Raw genomic sequence first — 25,548 nt, forward strand, 5'->3', positions numbered from 1 at the left:
TGAAAATCTGTGCAGAATTGGGGCCATAGTGTTAAATTCTGCTCTCTCATACATCCCTTCAATCTTGTTTATTCCAGTGAGGGTCTAAATGGAGTAATCAGACAGAATTTGGCCTGTTGCCTCCTATATAACACAGCCTAATTTTGTCACTGGTAACCCTTCTATGGCCCAGGTGGGAAACTCAAGTGTGGCTCTGTTTTAGCCACTATAAAATGGTTCCTTTCTGGTTTAAGATCCAGCAATTTTTCAGGGTCAATGTGCTGTGAAGAAAAGATTGAGGTTATTTGATTGTGACTGAGAGAGGCCCAAGGTAGGTGGTGCATTAGGAAACCAGAGAATTCACATATATTATTCTTTACTCGTCCTTTCCTCTGCCTTTCTTTCAGAAATGAAAAAGTACAGCTCTCAATTAGGTATGAATATATTTAATATATTTTAAAAATACAATAATTCAAGTAGTATAATCCATAATTCTTGTTAAACATTTTGTACATCAATGTCAAATATCATTTGCTAGCAAAGACCCATTCTAAGCAAAAGTGGGTCCAGAGATTAACAGAGACACAGACAGAAACTAAGTCAGATGTGTCTTCACATTCCATATGACATTTCCTGTAATTCTCTCCAGTGAAACGCAGGTGATGAAGTCTTGATATGTGTCAGACATGCTCTGGGACTTTGTCTCATGATACCTGACCCCGTACAGCTAGAACCAATGTGAGTTTTGACAGTGACCTCAGTGGGAGCAGGAGAAACTCTTGGGCCCACATTGTTAAAGGTATTTAGGTACCTAGGGATATAGACAGGGCCAGATCAGAAGTCTGATTAATGAGCATGGGAACCAATTACAGGGAATCCAGCATCCACAGATAATAAAGATGACATTTTATTGCAGGCAAAGATAGGTGTAAAATCAAAGATGGGGAAAGGACAGGAATCAGGAACAAAAGGGAAAGGCAGTGGGATCAGGGATAACAATACATGATTTCCCAACCAATCACACATCAACAACTGAACATGTCTTCCCTTAAGTACAAACAAAGCAATAATAAAAGGAATGCCCCCTCCCATCCCTCCCCAGAATCTCCCCACAGTCTGGCTGGTGGTGTGGCAGAGTGATAGGAAGGGCTGGGGCTCCATAGTTCTCCCTTCTGGGTGGAGTGGGCTGCTGGCCAGGGCGTGAGGCTGCTGTCTCCTACCGGGCTCGACTGGCACTCTGCTTAGAGGTACAGCGGAGTCTTGGCGCTCAACGTCTCCTTGTGGATCTGGGTACTCCAGGTTGGACTCAAGGCTTCTGGCTGAGAGAAGCACAATATTCTGCTTCCCTTCTGGTGCTTGGATCAACTCCAAGTCTGCTTCCTCTCTGGCCTGTGTAACACAACTCCCTGCAGCCAGCTCTCCCACAAATATATCTCTGTCCTGTCTCATGCCATGTCCAGTGCACATGTCCTGGTGGTCGCAGCCAGTGCAGGCTATCTGGGACCTTCAGCTGGTTGCCATGCTTATAAATCACCTTCCTATTCCCGTCCAGTCCCCACAGGTTGATTGTGTCTCTCAAGCACAGACTAGACAGACAGTCTCAGCTCCCCCATCGTCTGTTCTGCTGCCTGGCAGAGACACAACCTGGTTTTGTTCTGGGCGAACCCCCTAAGTGTCGTATGTGCTATTTATGAAGTTAATAGGTTGATTAGTCATATTGAAATACTTTTCACATTCTAAAGGGCAAAAACAGAGGTGTTGATTGATATTTGTATTTTTACAGAGGAGCTGCAGAGACAAAATGGTGAGTTTACACTGACTTCTAAGCAGTAGCACTCAACAGTAGTGTATGTCCTATGTTTGTAAGACCCAACACCAGTCCTTCAATAATACATTATAAAGCAGCAGGCTGCACACTGTCAGTTGTGAGCGGTGTCTTTATTCCCTTCTGGAGTCCAAATATAGAATTAACCGACAGCTCTACTCCACTAAGAAAATGTAACAGAATACAGTGAGGCATATGAGAGCAGGAGAAGAACCTGAACCTTCACAGGGGCTGGACTTAGGCCATTACACTGGTCCACTGCTTGAGTGTCACCTTCAGTGGAATGTGCGTATGGACAGTCACTGAAAGGAGAAAGGTAAGTTATTTACCTGTACAGCAGCTGGAGTTTGCTGAGATGTGCTGTCCTTGGGCATATTCCACGACCCACCTTCTGTCTCCTCTACCCTGGAGGCCTTTTACCTGCCAGGATTCCATGGTAGAGAGGAAACTGAATGGCAATTGGCAAATCCCACCTTTTTATGCACTTGACATGGGGCATGAAAGTGGCTCAAGCCACATGCTCACCCATATGGGAACTGCCGGCCAAATGATTCCAACCTGGAATTTATGGGGTAGATCATGCTCATGGACAGAACATCTCTCTCCAGGTAAGTAACTTCCCTTTTTCTGTTATCTATCTGATAATGTAGTGAAAGCTCCACCTCAAAAAAGAAGTTACATATTTTGCATGGTTGAAGAAAAAACATGTTTGTGCCTTTTACATGACACTTTGGAATGAAATAATAAGGATTAACATCACAAATGTACTTAGGCATTGCATTGCTGAGAGAGAAACCCGTGCATGTCTCATGATACCAACAGCCTAGTGTTTAGGGGTGTGGGGCAGTCAGGTTTCAATCCCCAGCTCTATGTGATTTGGAACAGGGATTTGACACCAAGTGCTTTGCTTTCCTGATGAATGCCCTTACGACTGGGTATATTGGGTATTTAAGGACAAGCACACCCCCTCTCCTTTGTGCAGACCTGAGCCTGTTGGCCAGCTCTAGCCCAGACTATGAGATCAGGCCATGGTACGACAGGCAGGGATATGCCTAGTTTGTGAATAACATTTTGCAGGCACTGGGGCTTACACAAGAGTGAGGGCTCCGAGCTGCTAATTAGCTGTGGAGCACATCAGGATTTAGTTGGCTTTGTGCCTGCTGACCGGAGAAACTTTTTCTCCATGGGGACTCTAGTCGCTTACAGGATTAGGTTGCAGTTACGGTTTGGGTTTGAGAATATCAGTGATGTCTCAGAGCTGAACTCAGTCTCCTAAATAGACCCTGAGATTCCTAATTACTTCTGTGAATCTGGTGCCAAATACTTGATTCAGAGTCCACTGAAGTGAAAGGAAAGTCTCCCATTGACTTCAGTGGGTTTGGATCTGGCCCTAGGCCTTCATTGACTTTGTTTCACTGTCACATGTATGAGGGAGAGGTTTCCTTTGTTTCTTGAGGCCTCTTTCTTTTGGGACTGAGTCAGATGTGAAAATGCTTGTGCCTTTTTCACAGGACAAAGCCAATGTGAAAACGTTATGGGACGCTACTCCAAGAAAAAGAAGAAGCAGAGAAGGTTACTCACCCTGTGTACTAACTGAAGTTCTTCGAGATGTCCTATGGGTGCTCCACTACCTACCCTCCTCCCTTTTGTTTAGGAGTTCAGACATGGACTCTGTGGTAGAGAAGGAACTGAAGGCAGTTGCACCACATGGCACTATATAGCTGCCGCTTATGGTGTGAGACGGGGAGTGTACATGCAGTCCAGTGGTTACGGCTACCAAAAATCTCTGATCCTAGACACAAGAACTCAAGCACACCTAAAGTGGAGCACCCATAGGGACACACATCTCGAAGAACATCAGTTACTGCACAACGGGAGTAACCTTCTCTTTTGAGGATGGTCTGTGTTATACAGGGACGTCAGACTAGATCATCACAGTGGTCCCTTCTGGACTTAGAATCTATGAACCAATCATGCACATTGTCTCTCCTTCTCAGCCAGAGATATTCCCAACCAAAGACAACGTAGCCTTCAGTATTTTAGCTATTAACTCACTTCCTTCTTGGACCTATCAAGACTAATAATGTGTGGTGGGCATTGCTGAGTGCCCAGATAAGGTTGAGCAATTACCTTGGTGTGTCCTCATGCAGGTGAGTCATTGAATTGTAGCTCCTTTGATGGGCAATGGCTGTTGATGGTGATTTTTACACTTGTCCGGTCATTGGTTACTTTCCTTGCTGTTGCTTCTGGGGAGCTAATATCTGGCTGATTCCCCAACTTACAGCATGTTTTAGTGACAGCCATACAACACAATCTCATAACTTCATATGCACTAAAGATATACATAGATAGAACAGTGGGTTTCAGCAGTTCATAACCTTTCCCCTGATACCTTACATGGCATGCTTTATATGCAATATCACAATTATATACAGGTGAGGAATATGGGATTTATACAGAGGTATAGAATGTCACAGGGAGTTTGATTTCTGAGACAATCACACAGGGTGGGGTTTTATCAGGGAAATGTTCAGCAGCTAGTTCTAGATTGCACCAAGCAACCCTCTGTAAGTCTTAAACCACTCTGTGAGGTGTAATGCCTGCCCCTCAAGGAGAACTCCCTCTGCTGGCAGCTCCAGGCTCCTCTCTCTCTCTGAAGTTTCATCGGAAACTTCCATTCACCTGGAGAGTTTATTGCCTTACAAACAGAGTGTGAATCAGCCTGACATTTCTGTGGAGCCAAAAGACTCTGCTGCAAAACATAGTCAATTTTCACAATGGAGTGAGGTAAATCTGGGATCTCCCAGATGAGATGGGATCTCCCAAGGGACCTGTGCTGTACCCTTTAACGATGAAAGCTTCTGTCACTATCACTGAATATATGTTTCTTTTTCAGAAAACCTAGAGAAGACAATTGGTAAGTGTGTGTCTTATTTCTCTAATGCATAGTCTGGTCAATACACACAAATCTTGTATAGTGGAAAGTGGAAGAATTTATTGTTGAACTTTTCTGCTCTCTCCTGCCTTTCATCATACCCTTTTCCTGGCTTGAGAAGAACATCTCTGAATATTTGCTAGATCTGAAAATAGTTGCTTTAATATTCTGGCATTTTTAAATGAACTCCCCCAGTGTTGTTTGGTATCCTCTAGGAAATGTAGCTCACCAGAAAACAGATATTCTATAAAAGAAAATGCATGTATGAAAAGTACTGTTCATTGAAATTGAAAATGGAACATAACTCATTAAATAATATGACTCTTTTAATAGCTGATGCCCATATTAGGGGGGTTGTGTTTCCTATTGAGCTTTTTGCTATTTAATAGTGACTATGAAAGTTCTTGCCAAAATAGTTTAAAAAAAGGTTGGGATCTAATATCTCTTCCAGTCTTCTATGCAGGGGGATGGGCAGGTAACTAGGCCCACCGAATGAATAGCTGGTGAAGGAACTTGGCTGCTTACCAACATGGCTAATATTTGTGCTGTTCAAGAGATAAAGGTTCCCATTCACGCTCTATGGCTTGCTAATATATAGAAATATATTCATTATTTTTCTCCTTCTCTTTTCTCCATGATTCTTTTTCAGCGCAACTCCAAGAGCAAAAGGGTGAGTTTACTGAATAACTATCCAGTCAAAGGGACAAACCCTGCAGCCCATTCAACTTGGCCTGGAATATTTCTAGATTTCCCACACAAACACAGATCCCCCACAGCTAGGCTATAATTCTGTAGGGCTTTATTAACATTTATTAACATTCTCCTCTAGCCCATGTGATTTTTTGGCAACTCTGGTGGCCAGATCCTCCTCTACGAGGGAGGAAAAATAGCTTCTGGGAGTTCCAGCAACCTCTTACTTGGGTGTTATCTCTGTATCCTGTGGCCAAGGGGAGAGGTGTCTGAACTCTCAGAGGAAATGGGGAAGCAGCCTGGACTCACTGCAGAGCCCTAGAGTATGGTAGGAATAAAAAGAGACTGTGGATTCGATCCTGCTCTGATTGGCATCAACAAAAGTTTGTCATTAACTTTTTTGGGAGCAGGATTTTAGTCCAATATTTGTGTGCATCTTTGTATGTCTTAATGACAAAAAGGAACTGCATATTTAGTCAATGAGAATTGTTCTTTATTTCTTGTCCTCATTTAGAAAGGAAAGAAGATTTTCCTGTAGCAGGTAAGATTTCTTGTCTGCTTCCATCAGCCAGGATCAAATCTCTGTCACAGTAGCTGCGCCTGCTCTTGGAGGTAGGTGGGTGGTTCCCAAGTCAGACAGACAGACAGACTCACGCTAGATCTTGTCCAGCCAAGATGCTCAGAAAAGTTGTGTAGCTGGTATAGCACAGGCAGTGGGTGCAGCTGCACAGGCTAGCCTCCCCGCGCACAAACTTGCCTGGACTCTGTCGGTACATAGTCAGGGTCCTCAGACCATACCGCCCTGGCTGCTGCCATGTTACTTCAGCTACACCTGTAACTTCAAATATGGAGGTGTAGCCACTGACAGACCGCATCTGAAAGTGAGACTGGTTAGTTCTTGGGCTAGTTGCGGAAGTTTGCCACTGCAGGGGAATGTGAAATTTTAATTGTGTTTTGCTCCTTCATCTCAGTTAATCCTCAGGTCTTCAGAAATCTGGCCTGTGTTGTCAGATTTCTGTGTCACATTGCACACACGTGTGTGGATTAGAAGGCATGTAATAAATGTGAGGTAATTTGTGATGTAGGGCTGAGAGCAGCAGAGACAACAGGTTGTGGTAAAATACACAATTAGATAAATATTAGATTAAAATATTTAGTTCACTGAATATGAGCCATACTGAATACAGCTGATTCATGCTCTTCATGATGTTAGTAAATCAGGTATCCAACTGTTATGTTCTCTTTTTTCACATTCGAAACAACAAAACTGCCAGTGTTGACTGATAAAGTTTATTCTTTTGCAGAACAACTGCAGAGAGAAATTGGTGAGTTTGTGTGGATTAGTATCACCCTGTTTTTATTTCCCAGAACTATAATGTATGTCCTGTATTTGTAAACCTCAGTATCACTCCCTAAATTATCCATTACACATCAGCAGGCTCCAAACGGTCAGTTCTGTGAGGTATTGTGGTCTGTCAATGTAATCCCATTGAAATCAATGTGCCAAGTACAGAATTTATTCACTCTGCAGCCTTGGACCTGAAGGCTTATACCTACATTAAGGCTAAGTAGGAACACCGTAAAGACTTGCTTCCCATTGAATGTGGAGTACAATTCACGGTCTCTGGATTAACATTCAAAACTTCCCATAAGATCTCACCTTCTTATCCGAGAGATGCTTCTCCTGCTATGACTATGATCCCCACGGATACCTACTACATTCCACTTGTGAGACAGAACATGAACCTGTATGGTAGCTGGATTTAGACTACAGAACTCAAACCTGCACAAAATCAGAATGGCCCCACCTCTAAGGATCCATGCAAAAGTCACCTCATAGAGTCTGCCTTTTCCAATAGCTCTCAACACCTGCATATTGAGTCTGATATATTGATCATGTCATGAAAGTTTTAGCAGAGAAAGTCTAGTATATTTTTGCCTGGTTTGAAAAATGACCATTCTGATATAATTGCAACATTTCTTGTTCAGAAGCCCTACCTAAGCAAATCAGTAAGTCTGCCCTCACTGTGCATCAGTTATACTCAGATGGATGCGGGAAATGTTACCTGTTCATGTAACACGTGCAGTCCCTGTGCCTCTGTAACCCTTCTGCCCGTCAGAGTTGGCAGCAACAAGGGCCGGGTTCAATATCTAGGGGATCCATTCCAATAACACAATGCAAACCGGCTCGAGCCCCCACCCAGTGACCTGGGACAAATATATACCACCCCCGCTGGGCGCCTCCAAGAGGCAATACTTCCCCTCTCGCAAGCACCTAGTCTGAGTGTAGCAAAAAGCCTTTTAATAACAGAGAGAAACAATGTGGCATTATGTTGGGGAAACACCACCAACAGGATTCATAACACAACCCCTGAGCAAAAAACCCACCCCAAGCAAATTGGGGCATGCCCTTTCCCTTTGGTTCTTGAGTCCAGCAACCCCAAATCACCCAAAGTCCCAAAAGTCCAATGACCCAAAAGTCTCTGTCCCTGGTCAGGGCAGCCCCAGAGTTCAAAAGTTTATCTGAAGAGCTTTACCTCCCAACCTGGGTGGAGATGGGAGCGGGGGTAAAAGGCACCTTACATGATCTGAAGCTGACCGCCCCACAGCTCCATAGGTCTCCGCTCCGCTCCGCTCCACTCCACTCCACTCCACCAGCCGCCCCACGAACTGCTTCGCTCAGCTCCGCTCCGCGGCCCACCAGCAGCTCCCGCCATCCCACAAACTGCTCCGCATCCCACCAGCAGCTCCCACCGTCCTATGAACTGCTCCAACAGCCTGTCCACAAGGCACTCCAGCCGTCCTGCAAACTTCTCCACAATATATCTTCATGCTCCCCCACTACTTAACACAACACTCAGTGATTTCAGCTCTTTGGTGAAATCAGCTTGTAGTAGGGGAGCCTCAGTGCTGGTGCATCATTAGCCCAAAGTGAGCTCGGCAGCCTGTAACTAGACTCCTAATGAAATCAAAATTAGCTCTGATATTCCACAGTGGAGAGAGGAGGAAGTGCAATTAGCATGTAAGGCCCTCACCAAGGGGCCCATGCCACCAAGTATTAATACTTGTCCCCAACCTCTCTCCATTCACAGAGTTTTGGAACCCATGACGCTTGCCTAGCGAGTGCTACTTAGTTGATGGTGAGTCCCTCCATCATAACAAAAGGCCAAGTACAGTTCCAAGCACAGTTCCTATAATCAGGGTAATAACAATTTATTCTTCCTGCCCCAATAACAGAGACACTGGGGATCCCACATCAGCCAAAGTGACCATTTGGGCAGCTATGGCCTCATTCTAGGCGGGGTGGGTGTGCCGATGCAAATGAGATCGGCCCCTGAAGTACTTTTCCACAACTTGCCACACCTCACCACCAGATGTCAGGGTGGAGCTCATCCTGACACTGCTTACACCTCTTTCACAGAACAAATGCAAGGAGACATTGTTAAGGTTCCATTAGGCTACCCAATCATGTGGGGGCAGAGTAGGTGTTTCAGGAAAAAAATACTAGCTTTCCTTAATCCAAGACTTGACCATTCCTTCAATGAATTCAATGGGAACACTTCCATCAGCTACACTGGGATCAGGATTGGGCCCCTAATTTAATAACAATAAAGTGCATATACTGAAAAGTGTCCTTTTTGTTTTTCTTTTGCAGCCCAACTCAAGGAGGAAAAGGGTAAGTTGACTATGACTTCTGCAGTTTGGAGGTGGAAGGGTCAATCATTTTCCCACTGAGGGAAATGGTGGAGGAAGGATTTCTTTAACTGCTGAGGTATCAGTATCTTTCTCCTTTTGCAGTGAGCGGGAAGTGAGTGAGTTTTGTAATTTAGACTGAGGAGATTCTGGGTATTTTTCACTGGCAGGTTGTCTCTCTGTTTGGTCTGGGTTGGGGTGTGAGGCTGTGACAGTGGAGAGGAAATAAATGTTCATTAACCCAATTTTCAGCAAAGACAAAGACAAAACAGGTGGGACAGAGATGTGTCTAGTTTTACAAAGCAGTGGCTGGGCGGCAAGGGTGAGTTTGCTTTGTTTTCTGAGACGATAACACAGAGTGGGGTTTTATCAGGGAAATGTTTAGCAGCTAATTCCAGATTGCACCAAGAAACCATCTGTAAATCTTAAAGAACTCGGGGGGGGGGGGGTGTTTAATGCAGTGCCCCGAGGTAGAAACCTCGATATTGAAGGACCAGAGCATACCCTAGAGTGAGAAACCTCTTCTGGGAACTTCAGGGAACTTTCACTCCATCCTCTCCTGAGGGGAGTGGGAGTCTCCCCTCAGATAACAGAGCATCCTAGAATCACGGCAAAGCCAAAAACTCTGCTGAAAGCCAGGTCTCATGCTCACAGATTCTGTGCCTTTCTGAGAGAAGAGTGTCCTGGCCTCCCCTGTCCCTGGCACTAGGGTGCTCTCACTTTCCATGCCTGGAATGTCCAGGAGAAGCAGCTAACCCCTTGAGATACAATCCCACCCAGAGCTCCCCAGGTCAGTGCACTTCAGCAACTCACTCACCTTTCCTAACACACATCTGATCCTATCCAACACACATTGTCTGTGAAGGGAATAGGTGCAATTTCTGTCTCATTCATTTCAGGAAAGCTGTACCCCTTTCCCTAGAGCTCACAAAGCCCCTTAAATAGGACAGGATTGGCTAGGCACTTGGACAGAGGGCATGGGGATGGTCTTAAGTAGAACTAGGAAAGTTATATTAGTTCTGTATTTGGCTATGATCCTGGAAAACTGCGTCCAGTTCTGATGTCCCCAGCTGAAGAAGGAAGTTGATAAATTGAAGAGGGTATCAGAAAAGAACCATAAGAATGGTTAAAGTAATAGAAAACATGCTTTATAGTAATAGACTCCAGAGCTCTATCTATTTAGCTTAACAAAGAGAAGGGGTGACTTAATCACACTTTATAATTATGTAAACAAGAACCAATATATGATAATAGGCTCTAGCAGAGAAAGGGCTAACAAGATCCAGTGGCTGGAAGCAAAGCTAGAGAAATCCATACTGGAAATAAGGTGTAAATTTTTAAGAGGGTAAGAGCCACTGAAATTCTTTACAAAGGTCATGGCAGATTGTCCATAACTAGTAATTTTTCAATAAAAATTGGATGTTTTTTCTAAAAGATTTGCTGTAATACAAACAGGAATTATTTTGGGGAAGTTCTCTGGACTGTGTGATACATGATAAGAGTGGTCCCTTCTGGCCTTAAACTTTATGGTGCTCATTATCTCACCTGCTTCCACACAAATATTCTCCAATGAAGACAATATGGCTTTTTATAGTTTAACTATTAGTTGTCTTCATTCCTGGCTATATTATTACAAAAGGTGCTATTGTTATATATATTTCTTTTTTAGGGAACTTGGAGAAGAGAATAAGTAAGTCTATGTCCTTTTTCTTCCGTGTGCTCTAAAAATATGTAGGACTCTTATAGAATGAAAAAAAGAAATGTTTGATTCATTATTAGACTTCACCTTTCCCTACCACATTTGATGGGGCAGTTTCCTTGGTTTTCCTTGTCAATAGCATATATGAGCATTTGCTATATTTGACCAGTGCTGTTCATACATCGTTAAAATGTAAATAGACTCCCTGTCAGGGTTCCCTCCTCACTCTGAACTCTGGGGTACAGATGTGGGGACCCGCATGAAAGACCCCCTAAGCTTATTTCTACCAGCTTAGGTTAAAAACTTCCCCAAGGCACAAATCCTTTCCTTGTCCTTGGACGGTATTGCTGCCATCACCAAGTGATTTAGATAAAAATTCAGGAAAAGGGCCACTTGGAGTCCCTATTTCCCCAAAATATTCCCCCAAGCCCCTTCATCCCCTTTCTTGGGGAGGCTTGAGAATAATATCCTAACCAATTGGTTACAGTGTGAGCACAGACTAAACCCCTTGGTTTTTAGGACACTGAAAATCAATCAGGTTCTTAAAAGAATAATTTTATTAAAAAAAAAAGTAAAAGAATCACACCTGCAAAAATCAGGATGGAAGGTACTGTTTACAGGGTAATAAAAAGATTTACAACACAGAGGATTCCCCTCTAGGTTCAGCTGCAAAGTTACAAAAGAAAACAGGAATAAAACTCACTCTTAGCATAGGGAAAATTCACAAGCTAAAACAAAAGATAATCTAATGCATTTCCTTACCATTACTTACAATTTTTGTAACCTTAGATGCTCATTTCAGGTATGTTTTCTGGAGATGTTTTTCCAGCCTGGTCTCTCTCTCCGTCCAGAGAGGGAACAAACAAAGAGAGCACAAACAAAACCTTCCCCTCCCCCAGATTTCAAAGTATCTTCTTTTCTCATTGGCCCTTTTGGTCAGGTGCCAACTAGGTTATTTGAGCTTCTTACCCGTTACAGGTAAAGATTCAGTACAGCTACCCAGGAGGGATTTTATGCTACCCTTAGCTGTATTTTTATGACACTGCCCCTTTACTGTTTTGTACCCTCCAAAATCTATAACCCTCCTTCAAAGAAACACAGTATGAAAGGAATTGTACAAATGGACAGGACTCTGCACTGAAGTTGAAATGAAATGCAGGTCATGTTATAAATAGAATTACTGCTCCTTTCTTAACAGATCCCATATTAGTAGAGGAGCATCATGTGTCTTTTGCTAATTAGTTGTGGCCATCAAGCTTCTTCTTAAATTTATTCAAACAAGAATAGAATCTTGTCTTTCTGCTTTTAGGGGAATAGGCATGGGACTAGCCCACAGATTGAGTAGCCAGCGAAGGCTCTGTGTTTCTCACTCACCATGGCCAATATTTATACTACTCAGAAAAGAAAGGCACTAATTCACCCTCTTGAATTTGTAATTAAATGGAAATACACTTAATTCTTTTCTTCTTTACCCCATTGTTCTTTTGTAGAAGAACTACAGGAGGAAAAGGGTGAGTTTTCACAGTTGACTGAATAGTTATAGTCCAAAGAGCAAACTCTGTAGATCCAACTGTAGCGAAAAAGTTATCATTCCTCATGGCCAGGAGGGGCCATGTAGGGGACTCTGCAGTCCTGATGCATCGTGTAACTGTTTGGGGGAATGAAAGCAAGTAAGAAAATATTTCAGTAACATTCTAACTTTCCTTTTGACTATATTGAAATGGAACATTTGATTTTTCATTTCAAAATGATATTGCTTTTATACTGAAATTTTCAAAATTAGAATAAAAATGTTCTAATTTTATCAAAACAGAATGTTTTGTTTGATCTAAAAACATTGCAGGAAAATTCAAAATTCTTCTTCTGCTTTCTGTTTTGGAAAAAAAGTAATTTTAAAATCTGGAAATTCCCACAAAATACAAATTCTGGTTCCTTTGGATGTCTAAATAGACCATGTGCTCAGCCTCTATCTCTTACATGGCCAGTTTTTATATCTACCTCACTGTGTGAAGTCTTTTTCCACACTCTAACGGGGGGGGAGAGGGATAGCTCAGTGGTTTGCACATTGGCCTGCTAAACCCAGGGTTGTGAGTTCAATCCTTGAGGGGGCCATTTAGGGATCTGGGGCAAAAATTGGGGATTGGTCCTGCTTTGAGCAGGGGATTGAACAAGATGATCTCCTGAGGTCCCTTCCAACCCTGATATTCTATGATTTCCCATTGAAATCAATATAAATTTTAAGTGAACCATCATGAGGTGTTCACTCATAGATATTAAGATCAGAAGGGACCATTATGATCATCTAGTCTGACCTCCTGCACAATGCAGGCCACAGAATCTCACCCACCCATACCTGCAATAAACTTCTCACCTATGTCTGAACTATTGAAGTCCTCAAATCATGGTTTAAAGACTTCAAGGTGCAGAGAATCCTCCAGCAAGTGACCTGTGCCCCATGCTGCAGAGGAAGGTGAAAAACCCCCAGGGCCTCTTTCATTCTGCCCTGGAGGAAAATTCCTTCCTGACACCAAATATGGCGATCAGCTGAACCCTGAGCATGTGGGCAAGATTCACCAGCCAGATACCCAGGAAAGAATTCTCTGTAGTAACTCAGATCCCACCCCATCTAACATTCCATCACAGGCCATTGGGCCAATTTACCATGAATATTTAAAGATCAATTAATTGCCAAAATCATGTTATCCCATCCTACTATCTCCTCCATAAACTTATCGAGTTTAATCTTGAAGCCAGATAGGTCTTTTGCCCCCACTGCTTCTCTTGGAAGGCTGTTCCAGAACTTCACTCCTCTGATGGTTAGAAAGCAAGAGTTGTCTTTTTTTTTTCCCCAAAGAGGACTTTGCATACATTTTTTCCTGAGTAAGTCTGTTTTGACTTCTTGCCAGCTTTGTTCCACCACTGGATGTCCTGTGCAGACTGTAATAAAACATCATTAGACTTTCTAAAATTTACAGATGATTTTGTAGCACCAACAGTGTTGCACCCAACACGAGATAACTCTATTTTGGATCTCAGTATGACTGAAAATGATGGAATTAATCACTGAACTGGATATTAGTGGTTGCTTATGGACCCGATCACATTGAATATGGGCAAAGAGAGGGCATTCTCAACCAATTATACATATACTTCAGGCTTCAAATAGGCTAATTTCCCGAAGATAAGGGAAATTATAAGCAATGTTGACAGAAAGGAAACAGTTAAACAGAAAAGTGTGAAAGAAAACTGGGATTGCTTTAAAAAGAGTCTATAAAATGGCCCAAAACCACAATCTGACAATCACAAAAGAGGTCAACGGAGGTGCATCGAGTGTCATATGTGCCTTTTTTTGCTAATTAATTGTGCCCATTAAGCTTCTTGTTAAATTTATTCAAACAAGAATAGAATTTTGCCTTTCTACTATCTAGGGGGAAGGGCATGGGACTAGCCCACAGATTGACTAGCAAGTGCATAGTCTCTAGCAATGGACAATATTTATGCTACTTAAGAAAAAAAAGATCACATTCACCCTCCTCATTTTGTAACTCCATGGACATAAGCTGAATTGTTTTCTTTTTCTCCTCATTTTTCTTTTGCAGAGGAACTCCAGGAGGAAACAGGTGAGTTTGCCTACTTTACTGAACACTTACAGTTCACGGACCAAACGTTGCATCCCCTGCATGGGTTCTAACAGCCCTGACTGCAGCAGGGAAGCTCTCATTCCATGGCTCTTGGGTCTGGGATGAGGAGGGTTATGGGGACTCTGGAATCATGTATGTCATGGAGCTGAGATCTCACAAGCAATTTCCAAAGATGGTCCGAACAGGAGAGGATGAAGCGGAGTTGGGAATGAGAGCAAAAATATCTACGTGCTCCTGGAACTGAACATATCCTCAGTAAGACAAGTCTCTGGATGGGAAGTGCAGTAGGAGAGAGTTGATACAGCAGTGCTTGAGCTATAGTAGCTGAAGCCATGCTGACACTCCACCTGCTGCCTCAGGGGTGGGAGGAGAATAGTCTTCCCCAGAGAGCTTCCCCCAAACCGGTAACCCATGTCCTGTGCAGAGCACCCAGAGGAGGCTCTTTGACAATCCCCCTGTGAGGGAAGTGGTGGTAGTCACAAAGGAATGTTTGCTTGAGCAGGAAATAGAACCCAGGGATTCTGGTTTCTGTCCCAGTGTATTCACTGCTAGACTAAGGGATTTGCAGAAACTTTCCATGGGAATATGTGTATTTCGAAAAGAAATATTTAAAGGGTTTTTGTTAAGTGCCGAACAACTAGGATAAACAACTTATGTACCATCTTATACATTTCATGACATCTGTTTTTTACCTCCCCTTGTTCTTGATATGTTGAACAAAACATCCCTATTCTGTGAAGCCACCTTCTCTTGTATTAGATTGGGATGTATCTGTAGTAGGTGTACTGTATTTATATAAATATCTTGTGCCTAGTACACTAGCAATAACGTTGCCAAGTTCATATATTTCACAGTGAACTTGTAAGCATCTTCTTCAATACATGGCCTGACTTTGGTTCACAGCCTCTGATTCAGGTCTCAGGTCTTACACCAGTTGCAGTGCTCCAGGCTCTCTCTCTCTCTACTACAGAGGGATGGTGGAGAAAAAGAAAGAAAGAAAGAAAGTGTTTCAGTGAAGTCAAAACTTTCTGTTTCCATCTTGTTAAAATGGAACATTTTGATTTTTCACTTTAAAATGGCTTTCCATCTATTTTTTGAGACTCTGACCCTCACTGACACCTATTCTCCACTGGAGCCTGAACCTTGGCAGCCAATAGGGGGAGGCTCGTGAGACAACATGAACCTGCACGGAAGGTGGACTTAGACTACAGAACTCAATCCTGCACAAAACCAGAATGGTCCAAACCTCTCAGGTTCCCCAGCTACATGCAAAACCCACTTCTTTGATTCTGCATTTCCCAATTGCTCCCAACCTCCGCATATTTAGTGTGATGTATCTGATAATGTCATGAAAGCTTTAGCAGAGAAAATGAAGTACAACTTTTACCTGGTTTGAAAAATAAGCATTTTATATCATTGTAACATTTCCTGTTCAGAAGCCCTGCAGAAGCAAATCAGTAAGTCTGCACCAGCTGTGTGTCATTTACACTCAGATACATGAGGAAAATGATACCGCTTAATGTAACATCTGCTGACCCTGTGCCTCTTTCACAGAACAAATTCATGAAGTAATTATTAATGTTCCATTTAACTAGACAATGTCATGGAGGCAGAGTGGGGGTGTCAGGAAAAAAGATGAGCATCACTTAATCCAGGAATTGACCCTTCTTTCAGTGAATTCGGCGGCAAGACTTCCATTGACTACTGGGTTTAGGGTTGGGCCCCTAAGTTGATAAAAATAAAGTGCATATGTTGAAATGTGTCCCCCCTTTTTTTTTGCAGCCCAACTCAAGGAGGAAAAGGGTAGGCTGCCTTTGACCTCTGCGGCTTGGAATGGGAAGGGTCAGCCTTTTTCCCATTGATGGAAGGGGTGGAGGCAGGTTTTTATTAACTGTTGAGAGGCCTATTTGGTTATTAGTTTTGGATGGATGGTTTGGTTTTCCTTTTTTAACTGAGCAAATACACAGGTCAGAGCAATGAGTCATATATTTCAGTCTGAAGATGATGAGCTCCAGAGTGGTATTTTCAGTAAACTGACACTCTGGACTCAACCTTGCTCCCATTGAAGTCAAAAGGTGCTTGCCATGAGCTTCAGTGCTTGTGGAACTGGGCCATGGGAAGCCCAGGATCCGTGGCTCCACGTCTCTCTGACTGGCTCTAATCAGGATCTTTCTGCTTTTGCAATGAGAGGAAGGTGGGTACATTTTGCAGTTGAGATTCAGAGCTGTAGAGTACTTTCTACTGGCAGGTGGCCTCTCAAACGCTATAGCATGTAAACCGGTGCAATTTCTTTTGTGAAACATTTTCAGACCCTCTCCCTCCTAAGAGTGTTTTATAGGGTCTGCTATTCCAGAACCAAAGTGTGTGTGTGGGGGGGGGGCGGTGTTTGTGTCCCCTCCCCCCATATGGAAGGAGGTATAAACATGTTTTCTGTTCTGTTGCCCCTTTTCTTGGTACTCAAAGCTCCTTCTTCAGATCCATGGAACTGTATGTAAAGAAAGAAAGAGCCGGGGGCTGGGCTGGGTATGTGTGAGGATTATGCGCCATTCTCCCCTACACACCAAGAGAGAGTCCCCATAAAACACAATCCTGGTCAGAGAATCTTTAATTTTTTAACTATTAGTTCTGTTTGGGGTGGTTGCAGACGTGTATTCCTCTCAGGTATGTTTGTGCCAAGCACACTGGCACTGGAGATTTTTCCCCTAGCAGTACCTGTCAGGGCAGTGCATGTGCTCACCACCTCCTTTTGGCCTCTCCGGAGGCTATATAAGGGCGGCACTTCCCCGACCCCATCAGTTCTTTCCTAACACCACTGGCCTTAGTCGGATCTCCCTATGAGCATTCTCTCTTCACATTGTTTCTCTGCATCACTCTGTGTCGCTGAGTTTTCACTCTGTAAATAGTTTTTAATAGTTGTCCGAGGTAGAACCTACAGTCTAATTTAGATTTCGTGTAGTTTTTATAGTTTGCTGTTTTTAGTGGTTTGTGGTGCCCAACAACAAGGGTTATGCACTTTTCTCCAGGCTTCAGCATTGCCTGTCATGTGGGGTCTGTATCCCCAACCGTGACACACACACTCGCTGTTTGCTCTGCCCAGGAGTGAGTCACCTTACAGAAAGTTGCTCTTTTAAAAAGAGAACACAGATCACAAGGAGACCTTGTCTGGAGCAGCAGTTGGTGGAGCGAGCCATGAGGCCTGCGCTGGCATCAGGACCCTCCACAGCCTCTGGGTCTAACCACCCTCAGCTGCCTTCCACCTCTGAAGTGGCAGATGACAGACCCTGGGACTCTGATTCTCCCTCAAAAAGGGAGGTTGTTCTATGTCTCAGGAACCACCTGGAAAGAGGACTCTCAAGACAGATTGGGGAAAGGGGGGATTCATCATCTCCATCCTCAAAGACAGCCTCAAGATGACTGCATGGTACCCAGGGTTGTATCGGGCAGTTGGCCTGTCACCCTGGTACTGGGGTGTAAGTTTTACGGTATCCTACTGATGACTCTCGATCCAGCTGGGGAACGGCAGTCGAATCCAGTACCTACAGACACAGGTGCGGCACTGCCTCTTTTGGTGCCTTCAACCCTGCAGGTCCACATGGCAGCACTGGACTTGCCTTGTTTGTCCATGCCAACCTCACCACTACCTCAGGAGTCAGCGGGACTATTGATACCATCTGCTATTCCAGGCCCTTCAACTTCTTCAATTGAGTCCAACGTGGATGCCATCAACATTCTTGGTACCAGGGATTCAACAGACACTATCTTCAGCACAGATAGGGAGAGGACAGTGTCCCCCACCTCCGCTCAAAAATAGGGCACCCATATCCGCTGCAAAGCATCCAAGATTCCTCTTCCTCTGTGTGGAAGAAGGGCTCAGATAGCTCTGCAGAGCTGTAGTCCCTTACCTGAATCTCAAAGCCGCTTGAACTCCACATTTTTCCCCATTCCACATAAGTATCTGTAAGATTAATCATCCAAACCATAAACCATCATCACAGTAAATTCTTCCAGCTATCTGGCTATCAGTTTCTCTAGTTCTTTTTTAATTTAAGTCATCATGGATTTTGCACAATTTAATTCATTTACTGGGTAATCTTTGATGCATGGTACCAAGGAAAACACTGAACAAGAGTTTAAAAGGCTGTAATAATTTTTTTTGTTTTTTTCCAGATGAAATGAAGAAGGAATTAGGTGAGTGAAGACCTATGTACACCCTTGCTGGTGTCCCCACTCCCACTGCTTGGATATTTGGAGAGAGGGGCCATTTCTCCTGTCTCTCCTCCATCTCCCTGGATGCTTCTGATGGAGAAAGAGATCCTGACAGTCCATTTTCTTTCCCATCCACAGCAGGGAATACAGGTGCTCCAAGCACACACATTGCAGCTCCCCACACTGCTCACACATACCAGGCAGCACAGAACATGTGGCCTGATCCCCGTTGTCTGTATCAGCCTGAGGGGTGGGACAGACCCACTGTCTCCTTGACAGCCATGCTTGTCCAAAACACCTCAGTAGCCACAGCTGGAGAATGTCTGCACAGCGGCTGGGGTGTGTAATTCCCAGTGCAAGTAGACAGACACCTGCCAGCTCTGCTCAAGTTAGCATGCTAAAAATAGCACTGTAAGTGCAGTGAGACAAGTAGCAGATCATAATAGCTGCCTGAATATGTACCTAGGGGTCAGGTGGAATTGTACTCATGCAGCTAACCCTAGCCAGCGTGGTCACTCTTCTATTTTTAGTGCACTAACTCAAACAGAGCTGGCACATATATGTCTACCCATGCTGGGTATTACACCTCCCCACTGCAGTGTAGATGCACATTGGAGGGAATTGTCCTTCTATGCCCTGCCTAGTAGGAGCTGGATTGCTGTAAATACAGCCTCTGGTGGTTGGAAATGCCCTGCCTAGTAGGAGCTGGATTGTCTATGCCCTGCCTAGTAGGAGCTGGATTGCTGTAAATACAGCCTCTGGTGGTTGGCTGGTTACCTAGGGAGGTGGTAGAATCTCCTTCCTTAGAGGTTTTTAAGGTCAGGCTTGACAAAGCCCTGGCTGGGATGATTTAACTGGGACTTGGTCCTGCTTTGAGCAGGGGGTTGGACTAGATGACCTTCTGGGGTCCCTTCCAACCCTGATATTCTATGATTCTATGATTCTATGATTCTATGAAACACTGTGTGTGTGGACGGGAAGGTTCATTTTCTGTTCAAGTGAGAGGGGAATGTGTAAGATGGAGTTAGAAACAGATCAAAACCCAGGAGAGTGTGGAACATGGGGAGGTGACACATTGACTGGAGGTTCAAGACAGACAGAGCAGATCTCAGCCAGAGCAGGACTCCTACCCTGGTTTCTAATCTTAGCTCAGAACAAGCAACATGCGTGTGTGTGTGTGTGTGTGTGTGTGAGAGAGAGAGAGAGAGAGAGAGAGAGAATGAGAATGAGCATTCAAGGGTCATTTTTGTCTATATTAACTCCTGCAAAAGGAATCACCCCATATTGCGTCTGGCATCCTCACTTGCCCTCAGTCTGGAACTTCCCTGCTGCTGGGGGGAGGAAATCTACAATCAATGCCTCTCTTAATTCAATGTCTGTTGTTTTCTTACTTTCATTTCAGAATGGAGAAGGGCTCGGAACAATTCAGGTAACACAACACACAGCACTTGGATAGAGGTGCTAATACTATGGTGATATATGCAGTATGAGAACCTCAATATATTAGAATCTATTCCATTATTAAAGAAATCAGCAGGTTTGATACTATAATCAAACTAGAAACACAACCTGTTCTTATCTGAGACAGCTCCTAAGGTCGTTCCCAGCTCCTAAACTAATTTCAAGGCCTGATTCTGACTTTATTTATACCAATTTCATACCATTGTAACTTCACTGAGTTGCATGGAGTTACTCCTGAATTACAACAGCCAGTTCAGAATCAGCCCCAATGAGAGATTTCCCTGAGTGACGACTGATGGTGTAATTTTCAAAAACGTCTAACTGATTTCAGAGCACAAATCTCATTGCAACTCAATGGGGCCTTGAATATGGGGCTATATCTGTTAGCACCCCACTGTGGCAGGATGGAGAGCTACACCACCTAACTCCATCCCCCTTATGCCTTCACCCTCAATTCTGTATTCATCAAGTTCATTGTCTAGCCCTTTGGCTGAGTCCTTAATAGTCTCAGTCCCCTTCAGGACAATAGGGAGTTGGAAGTTTCTTGACTCTAGTGGGGCTAGAAAGCCCTAGATCTCCATGTTTGGGAGCCTTCTTCTCCAAATTCCTTGTCTGGAGTAGGTAGGGAAACCTGGTTCCATCCACTCCACTGGGTTCCATCTCATGGTCCTTGTTTGGAACAGCCAGAACCAGTCCTCCTCTGTCCCTTGCAGCTCCCTGAGCTACCTCCTACCTCTCCTGTTCTGGAGGCTTCCCATGCTTCTTGCTCTGCTTCTCTCTCTTTGGTGTGTTGGCTTCTCAAGCAGCTTCTCCCCAGTGTGCTGGAGGGATCCTCTCTCTGCAATCCCTCTGCATCTCTGGCTGCTGCCTTTCTCCCCAGGAGCTTCCCCTCTCACTGAGGCCCTTAACCTTTTATCAATACCTGGTGCTTCCCTGCGTAATTCCCTTCCCCCAGTTACTCAGTGAGGTAACTACTCCCAGGTGAACTTGAGCTTCCTCATGCCCCCTTGTGGAGCCTGTCAGGGGAAGGCCAGCTACCCTCTGACAGACCTGTGCTCCCAAGTCATTTTGGCCCAGCTCCTCCAAAGCAATGATCCCAATGGGAATTAGGCATCTATATACCTTTGAGGAGCTGGGCCTCAGTGTTTACTTGGAGCGGGGTTTTCAGAAGTGCCTAAGGAGGAACTTCGGGATTTGGGCCACAGTGAAGGCACAGATGATGTGGTGGCATGAATGAGGACTGCAATGAGAATCATAATGCAGTGGTGGTGGGACCACGATGGGGACTGCAGTGGTCCTATTGGGATCCAGGAAGTGGGCCGGCAGAAGCCCGCCCACTACTAAAGGCCCCTCCTCAGCCTAAGGGGAGGATCCACAGGACCTGGAAAACAAGTGATTTCAGGGGACAGCTAATGAAATAACAGGGACAGGAGTGCGGTCAAAGGGTCAAACGAAGGGAACCTGATGGGGACACGGAGCAGAGAACCTTGGACAGTGCCCACTGCTCCTCGAAGGTGTCAAGGGAGTCAGTGGACGCCGCCCAGAGGAACTCTGCCTGGATGCATGAACGGACGGAGGATCGGAAACAGGCCCCACAGTCACAGGAGACTCTGTCGGCCAACCTCCTTTCCCTTGTTTTATAGATGGCCATTTTAGCCAGGGCCAGGAGGAGGTTGACCAGGAAGTCCCGTGACTTTGTGGGGCCACGAATAGGGAGTGCATAGATTAGGAGGTGAGGGAAAAAGTGCAGCCAGAAACGTAACAGGATATCTGTGAGGAGCCAGCATAGAGGCTGCAGCCTGGCGCACTCCAGGTAAATGTGTGCCAGGGTCTCCCTCACGCTGCAGAAGGAGCAGATGTCTGGGATGGGGGTAAACCATGCCAAGTACATGCCCGTACTCATGGCCCCTTGAAGGAGCCACCAACTGATATCCCCGGCGGGTCTTGGGACTAAGGTGAAATATAGGCCAGCCCAGCGGGGCTCCTCACTCTCCAGAGGTGGCAGGAGGTCCCGCCACTTTGTGTCGGGGCAGGACACGAGGGTGAGGAAGTGAAGGGAATGGAGCACGAGACTGTATAGATGTTTCCTTGGCGCGGTCTGGAAATGAACAGTGGTGACAGGCATGGTCAGGAACGAGTTGCGCAGGTTTATGAGAGCACTGTTACAAAGACAACGGTGGGATCATTGGCTCTGGTGATAACGGAGACTTATGGGGATGTTGCTGATTATAATAATTATTGTGAGAGATGATGAAAATGATGCTGAGGCGAGGAAGGACATAGTGATGGTGATCTGACGATGAAGATAGTGCAGATAATAATTTGCATGTTACAGCAGTTTTCTGCTGACCATCTCAGAGCTCTTTGCAAACAATTATAAAACACCCTCTAGCACCTGATGATGTTGGCACCATACTGAGCTTACTGAGGAGTAAACCAACTATCAGAGAGCTAATGTGACCTGACCAATGTCACACAGCGGCAGAGCTGGGAACAGAACCTAGGGATACTTATTCCAGATATAATTAGTAGATAAACTTTATTTTAATGAGTAATTATAATGTGCAGGAGAAGGCTCATAGTGTATAATTCCCTCCTATTCCAGTGCATACTGGCATTATAGGAGTGGTTCTCAAAAAGAAAACTCTCTTCCTGTAGATGATATCACTCTTCACAGAGTCACGGCCCACCCCAACATCTCCATTGCTGACAATAAGAAGAGTTTGAAACATGAAGCCCAACCTCAGCAAGTTCCACCAAATGCAGAGAGGTTCGATTCGACCATCTGTGTGTTGGGCTGTGAAGGATTCTCCTCTGGAAAGCACTACTGGGAGGTGGAGGTTGTGAGCAGCACTGACTGGGACCTGGGGGTGGCCAGAAAATCAATACAGAGAAATGGAAAACTTTCCCTGTCCCCTAAAGAGGGATTCTGGGCTCTGGGTCTGAGTGGGAGAGATTATTGGGCAAAAACAGACCCATGGACCCGGGTCATGGTGCAGAAAAAGCCCCAGAAAATTGGAGTTTATCTTAGTTACCAAGACAGGCAGGTGACTTTTTTCAATGTAACTGATATGTCTGTGTTGTTCACATTTAACAATTGTTCATTCTCAGGAGAGGTTTATCCATTCTTTAAAAATTCACACAAAGAAACAACAATGAGAATTTGTTCAATTAAAGAGGAATAAACATAACATGGCACTGATGCTGATTTTATACTGGGGTAACTGAAATCAAGGTTTTCATGAATGTATTTTGATGTAAAAAAGCTGTTTTTTAAAAAACTGTACATTGTCATGCTGTCTTGATTACATGTTTTGCAATAAAATGTTTTCATTTCCTATTGGTTTTTTGCTTGCAACTTTTATCCAATACAATATTTGACTAGCACAGTGTTTCTGGGGAATTTGATGCAGATGTTAAAAAGAAGAAAACACCATCCATCCTCTCTCACACTTTCCTTATTGGCAGCTTCATCTCAGAGGTAAAATAAGAATCTCATTGCTAATTTCAGCATTTTCCTCTATAATAAAAGATAGATAACATGGCTATCTCACTAATAACCATATTTTGGGATGGTATTATACTGTATTATGAAGTTGCAGTGGCTGGAACAAAATTTAGACTGAAGATAGATTTCCACTATAAACAGAATTTTTACACACCCACCTCCCACATAAAGTTATCCAATCTTCCTGACACTTCCCAGCAAGATAGAATTCTTCTGGGAATTCACTCAAAGTGAATTAAGCTAAACTGATTTAACTCTGTGGTCTGGTCTACACAACAGACTTATGTCTGTCTAAATATGTCGCACAGGGGTGTGAAAATTCCATACCGTGGAGCCATGTAGTTATAACAACTTTAACATCCCTTTGTAGACAGTGTGACGCTGTAGTGCTACAGTGTAGACTCTACCTTGCTGACAGGAGGGGTTCTCCCATTGGCATAGTAGATAATGCACCTCCCCAAGAGGCAGTAGTTTGGTTGAGGGAAGAATTCTTCCATTGACGTGGCACTAGCTACACCAAGGGCAGTTAGGTCAGGATAACCACGTCTCCCAGGGGGTGTGGATTTTCACACCCCTTGAGAGACACAGTTTTGCCAATGTAAATTCCCAGTGTAGACCAGCCCTTAGTGCCTCTTGTACAAACCCATTGGGTTAATAGTGTTACACACATGAAAGAAGCTGGCCTAAGGCAGCGGGCTTGTTTCTTTTCACAAGCAAGGTACAATGAAACTAACTTCTTAACAGAGCCCAAACACAACTCAACAATGTAAAGGGCTCCAATAAGACTCCTTTCAAAACTAGGGAAAAGCCACCATCATGTCATGTTTTTCTACAGTACCACAGGCCAGATTCACCAGTACTGTTCAGTTGCTTTGCACCATTCTGTGATGATGAACAGCTATGAAGTCAGTTTAACTGGCTAGTTAATTGTGGCTGCTTTGGGACAATGATGCAGTATGAAACAGCCAGAGTGTACTAGGAATTCTGGCCCAATTTAAAGCAGGACTAGGGACGTCTTCACTTTTCCCCATTATTTGATCACAGACTCCTGGGGTTTTCTATGCATTTGCTCCCATTTGCTCCAGGATTCTCCTCTTTATTCTAGCCTTAATCCCATCCACATAGGACTGGGTCCCAGTTTCACAGGGTGTATTTTTTTTCCTTTGATGGGCAGAGTTAGTGCCTGCAGCCTTGGACCTAATTATGATCTTCCTCATCGATAAACTCTTCATCACTTTACAAAGGATGTTGCAGAATTGCAGCACCTGTCTCTGCTGGGTGGAATGCTCTGCCTCTGCTTTGTCATGTCTAACCTTTTGTCATAAATATCAAGGGAAGGGTCACCACCTTTCTGTATACAGGGCTATAAAATCCCTCCTGGCCTGAGGCAAAATCCTTTCACCTGTAAAGGGTTAAGAAGCTAAGGTAACCTCGCTGACACCTGACCGAAAATGACCAATGAGGGGACAAGATACTTTCAAATCTGGAGCGGGGGGGAAGGTTTTTGTCTGTCTGTGTGATACTGTTGGGGACACTGGGCATGGCCACTAGGTAACTCGAGGGGATGGAAGACGAGTGTCAATGAAGCCCCCTCGCACTAGGCCCAAGTGTTCTTGCCGCCCCCCCCCCCCCGCCCCCCGGAGGCACTCGCAGCAGTTATGCTGAGAATCTGCAACAATATGTTGCAGAGTCAGACTGCCTGAAACTAAACGAGGCCAAACAGGGCAAATATGAAAGAACAATGCTGAATAAAGCAGCTTTATGTATGGTTTAACAAATGGTACAGAAAACAAGGGTACTAGCTGGTAACTGAATTGGCTGGCTATATGAATACTTAGGGCAGCTTGCTATTAAATAAATATGCTAAAAAAATGTATAAAAGCCTGTGTAACTTCCTGCTTTGTGTGCAGG

At 44.3% G+C, this 25,548-nt stretch overlaps 1 protein-coding gene across 1 annotated transcript in view; it reads left to right on the plus strand.

The window, feature by feature from the left end:
• LOC119564824 (butyrophilin subfamily 3 member A1-like) overlaps positions 1-23,467 on the plus strand; it is a 33,262-nt gene extending 9,795 nt beyond the window's left edge. The window contains exons 6-18 of the mRNA XM_043534727.1: positions 387-413; positions 1,763-1,783; positions 4,701-4,721; positions 5,389-5,409; positions 5,944-5,970; positions 6,734-6,754; positions 9,085-9,105; positions 10,792-10,812; positions 12,312-12,332; positions 14,421-14,441; positions 18,630-18,650; positions 20,071-20,097; positions 22,788-23,467. Coding sequence (XP_043390662.1) covers positions 387-413; positions 1,763-1,783; positions 4,701-4,721; positions 5,389-5,409; positions 5,944-5,970; positions 6,734-6,754; positions 9,085-9,105; positions 10,792-10,812; positions 12,312-12,332; positions 14,421-14,441; positions 18,630-18,650; positions 20,071-20,097; positions 22,788-23,314 — 797 coding nt within the window. The 3' untranslated portion in view covers positions 23,315-23,467. The remainder of the gene's footprint in view (positions 1-386; positions 414-1,762; positions 1,784-4,700; positions 4,722-5,388; positions 5,410-5,943; positions 5,971-6,733; positions 6,755-9,084; positions 9,106-10,791; positions 10,813-12,311; positions 12,333-14,420; positions 14,442-18,629; positions 18,651-20,070; positions 20,098-22,787) is intronic.
• The last annotated feature ends 2,081 nt before the right edge of the window (positions 23,468-25,548 follow it).

This window comes from Chelonia mydas, chromosome 23 (assembly GCF_015237465.2).
Source record: "Chelonia mydas isolate rCheMyd1 chromosome 23, rCheMyd1.pri.v2, whole genome shotgun sequence".
Lineage (NCBI taxonomy): Eukaryota > Metazoa > Chordata > Testudines > Cheloniidae > Chelonia > Chelonia mydas.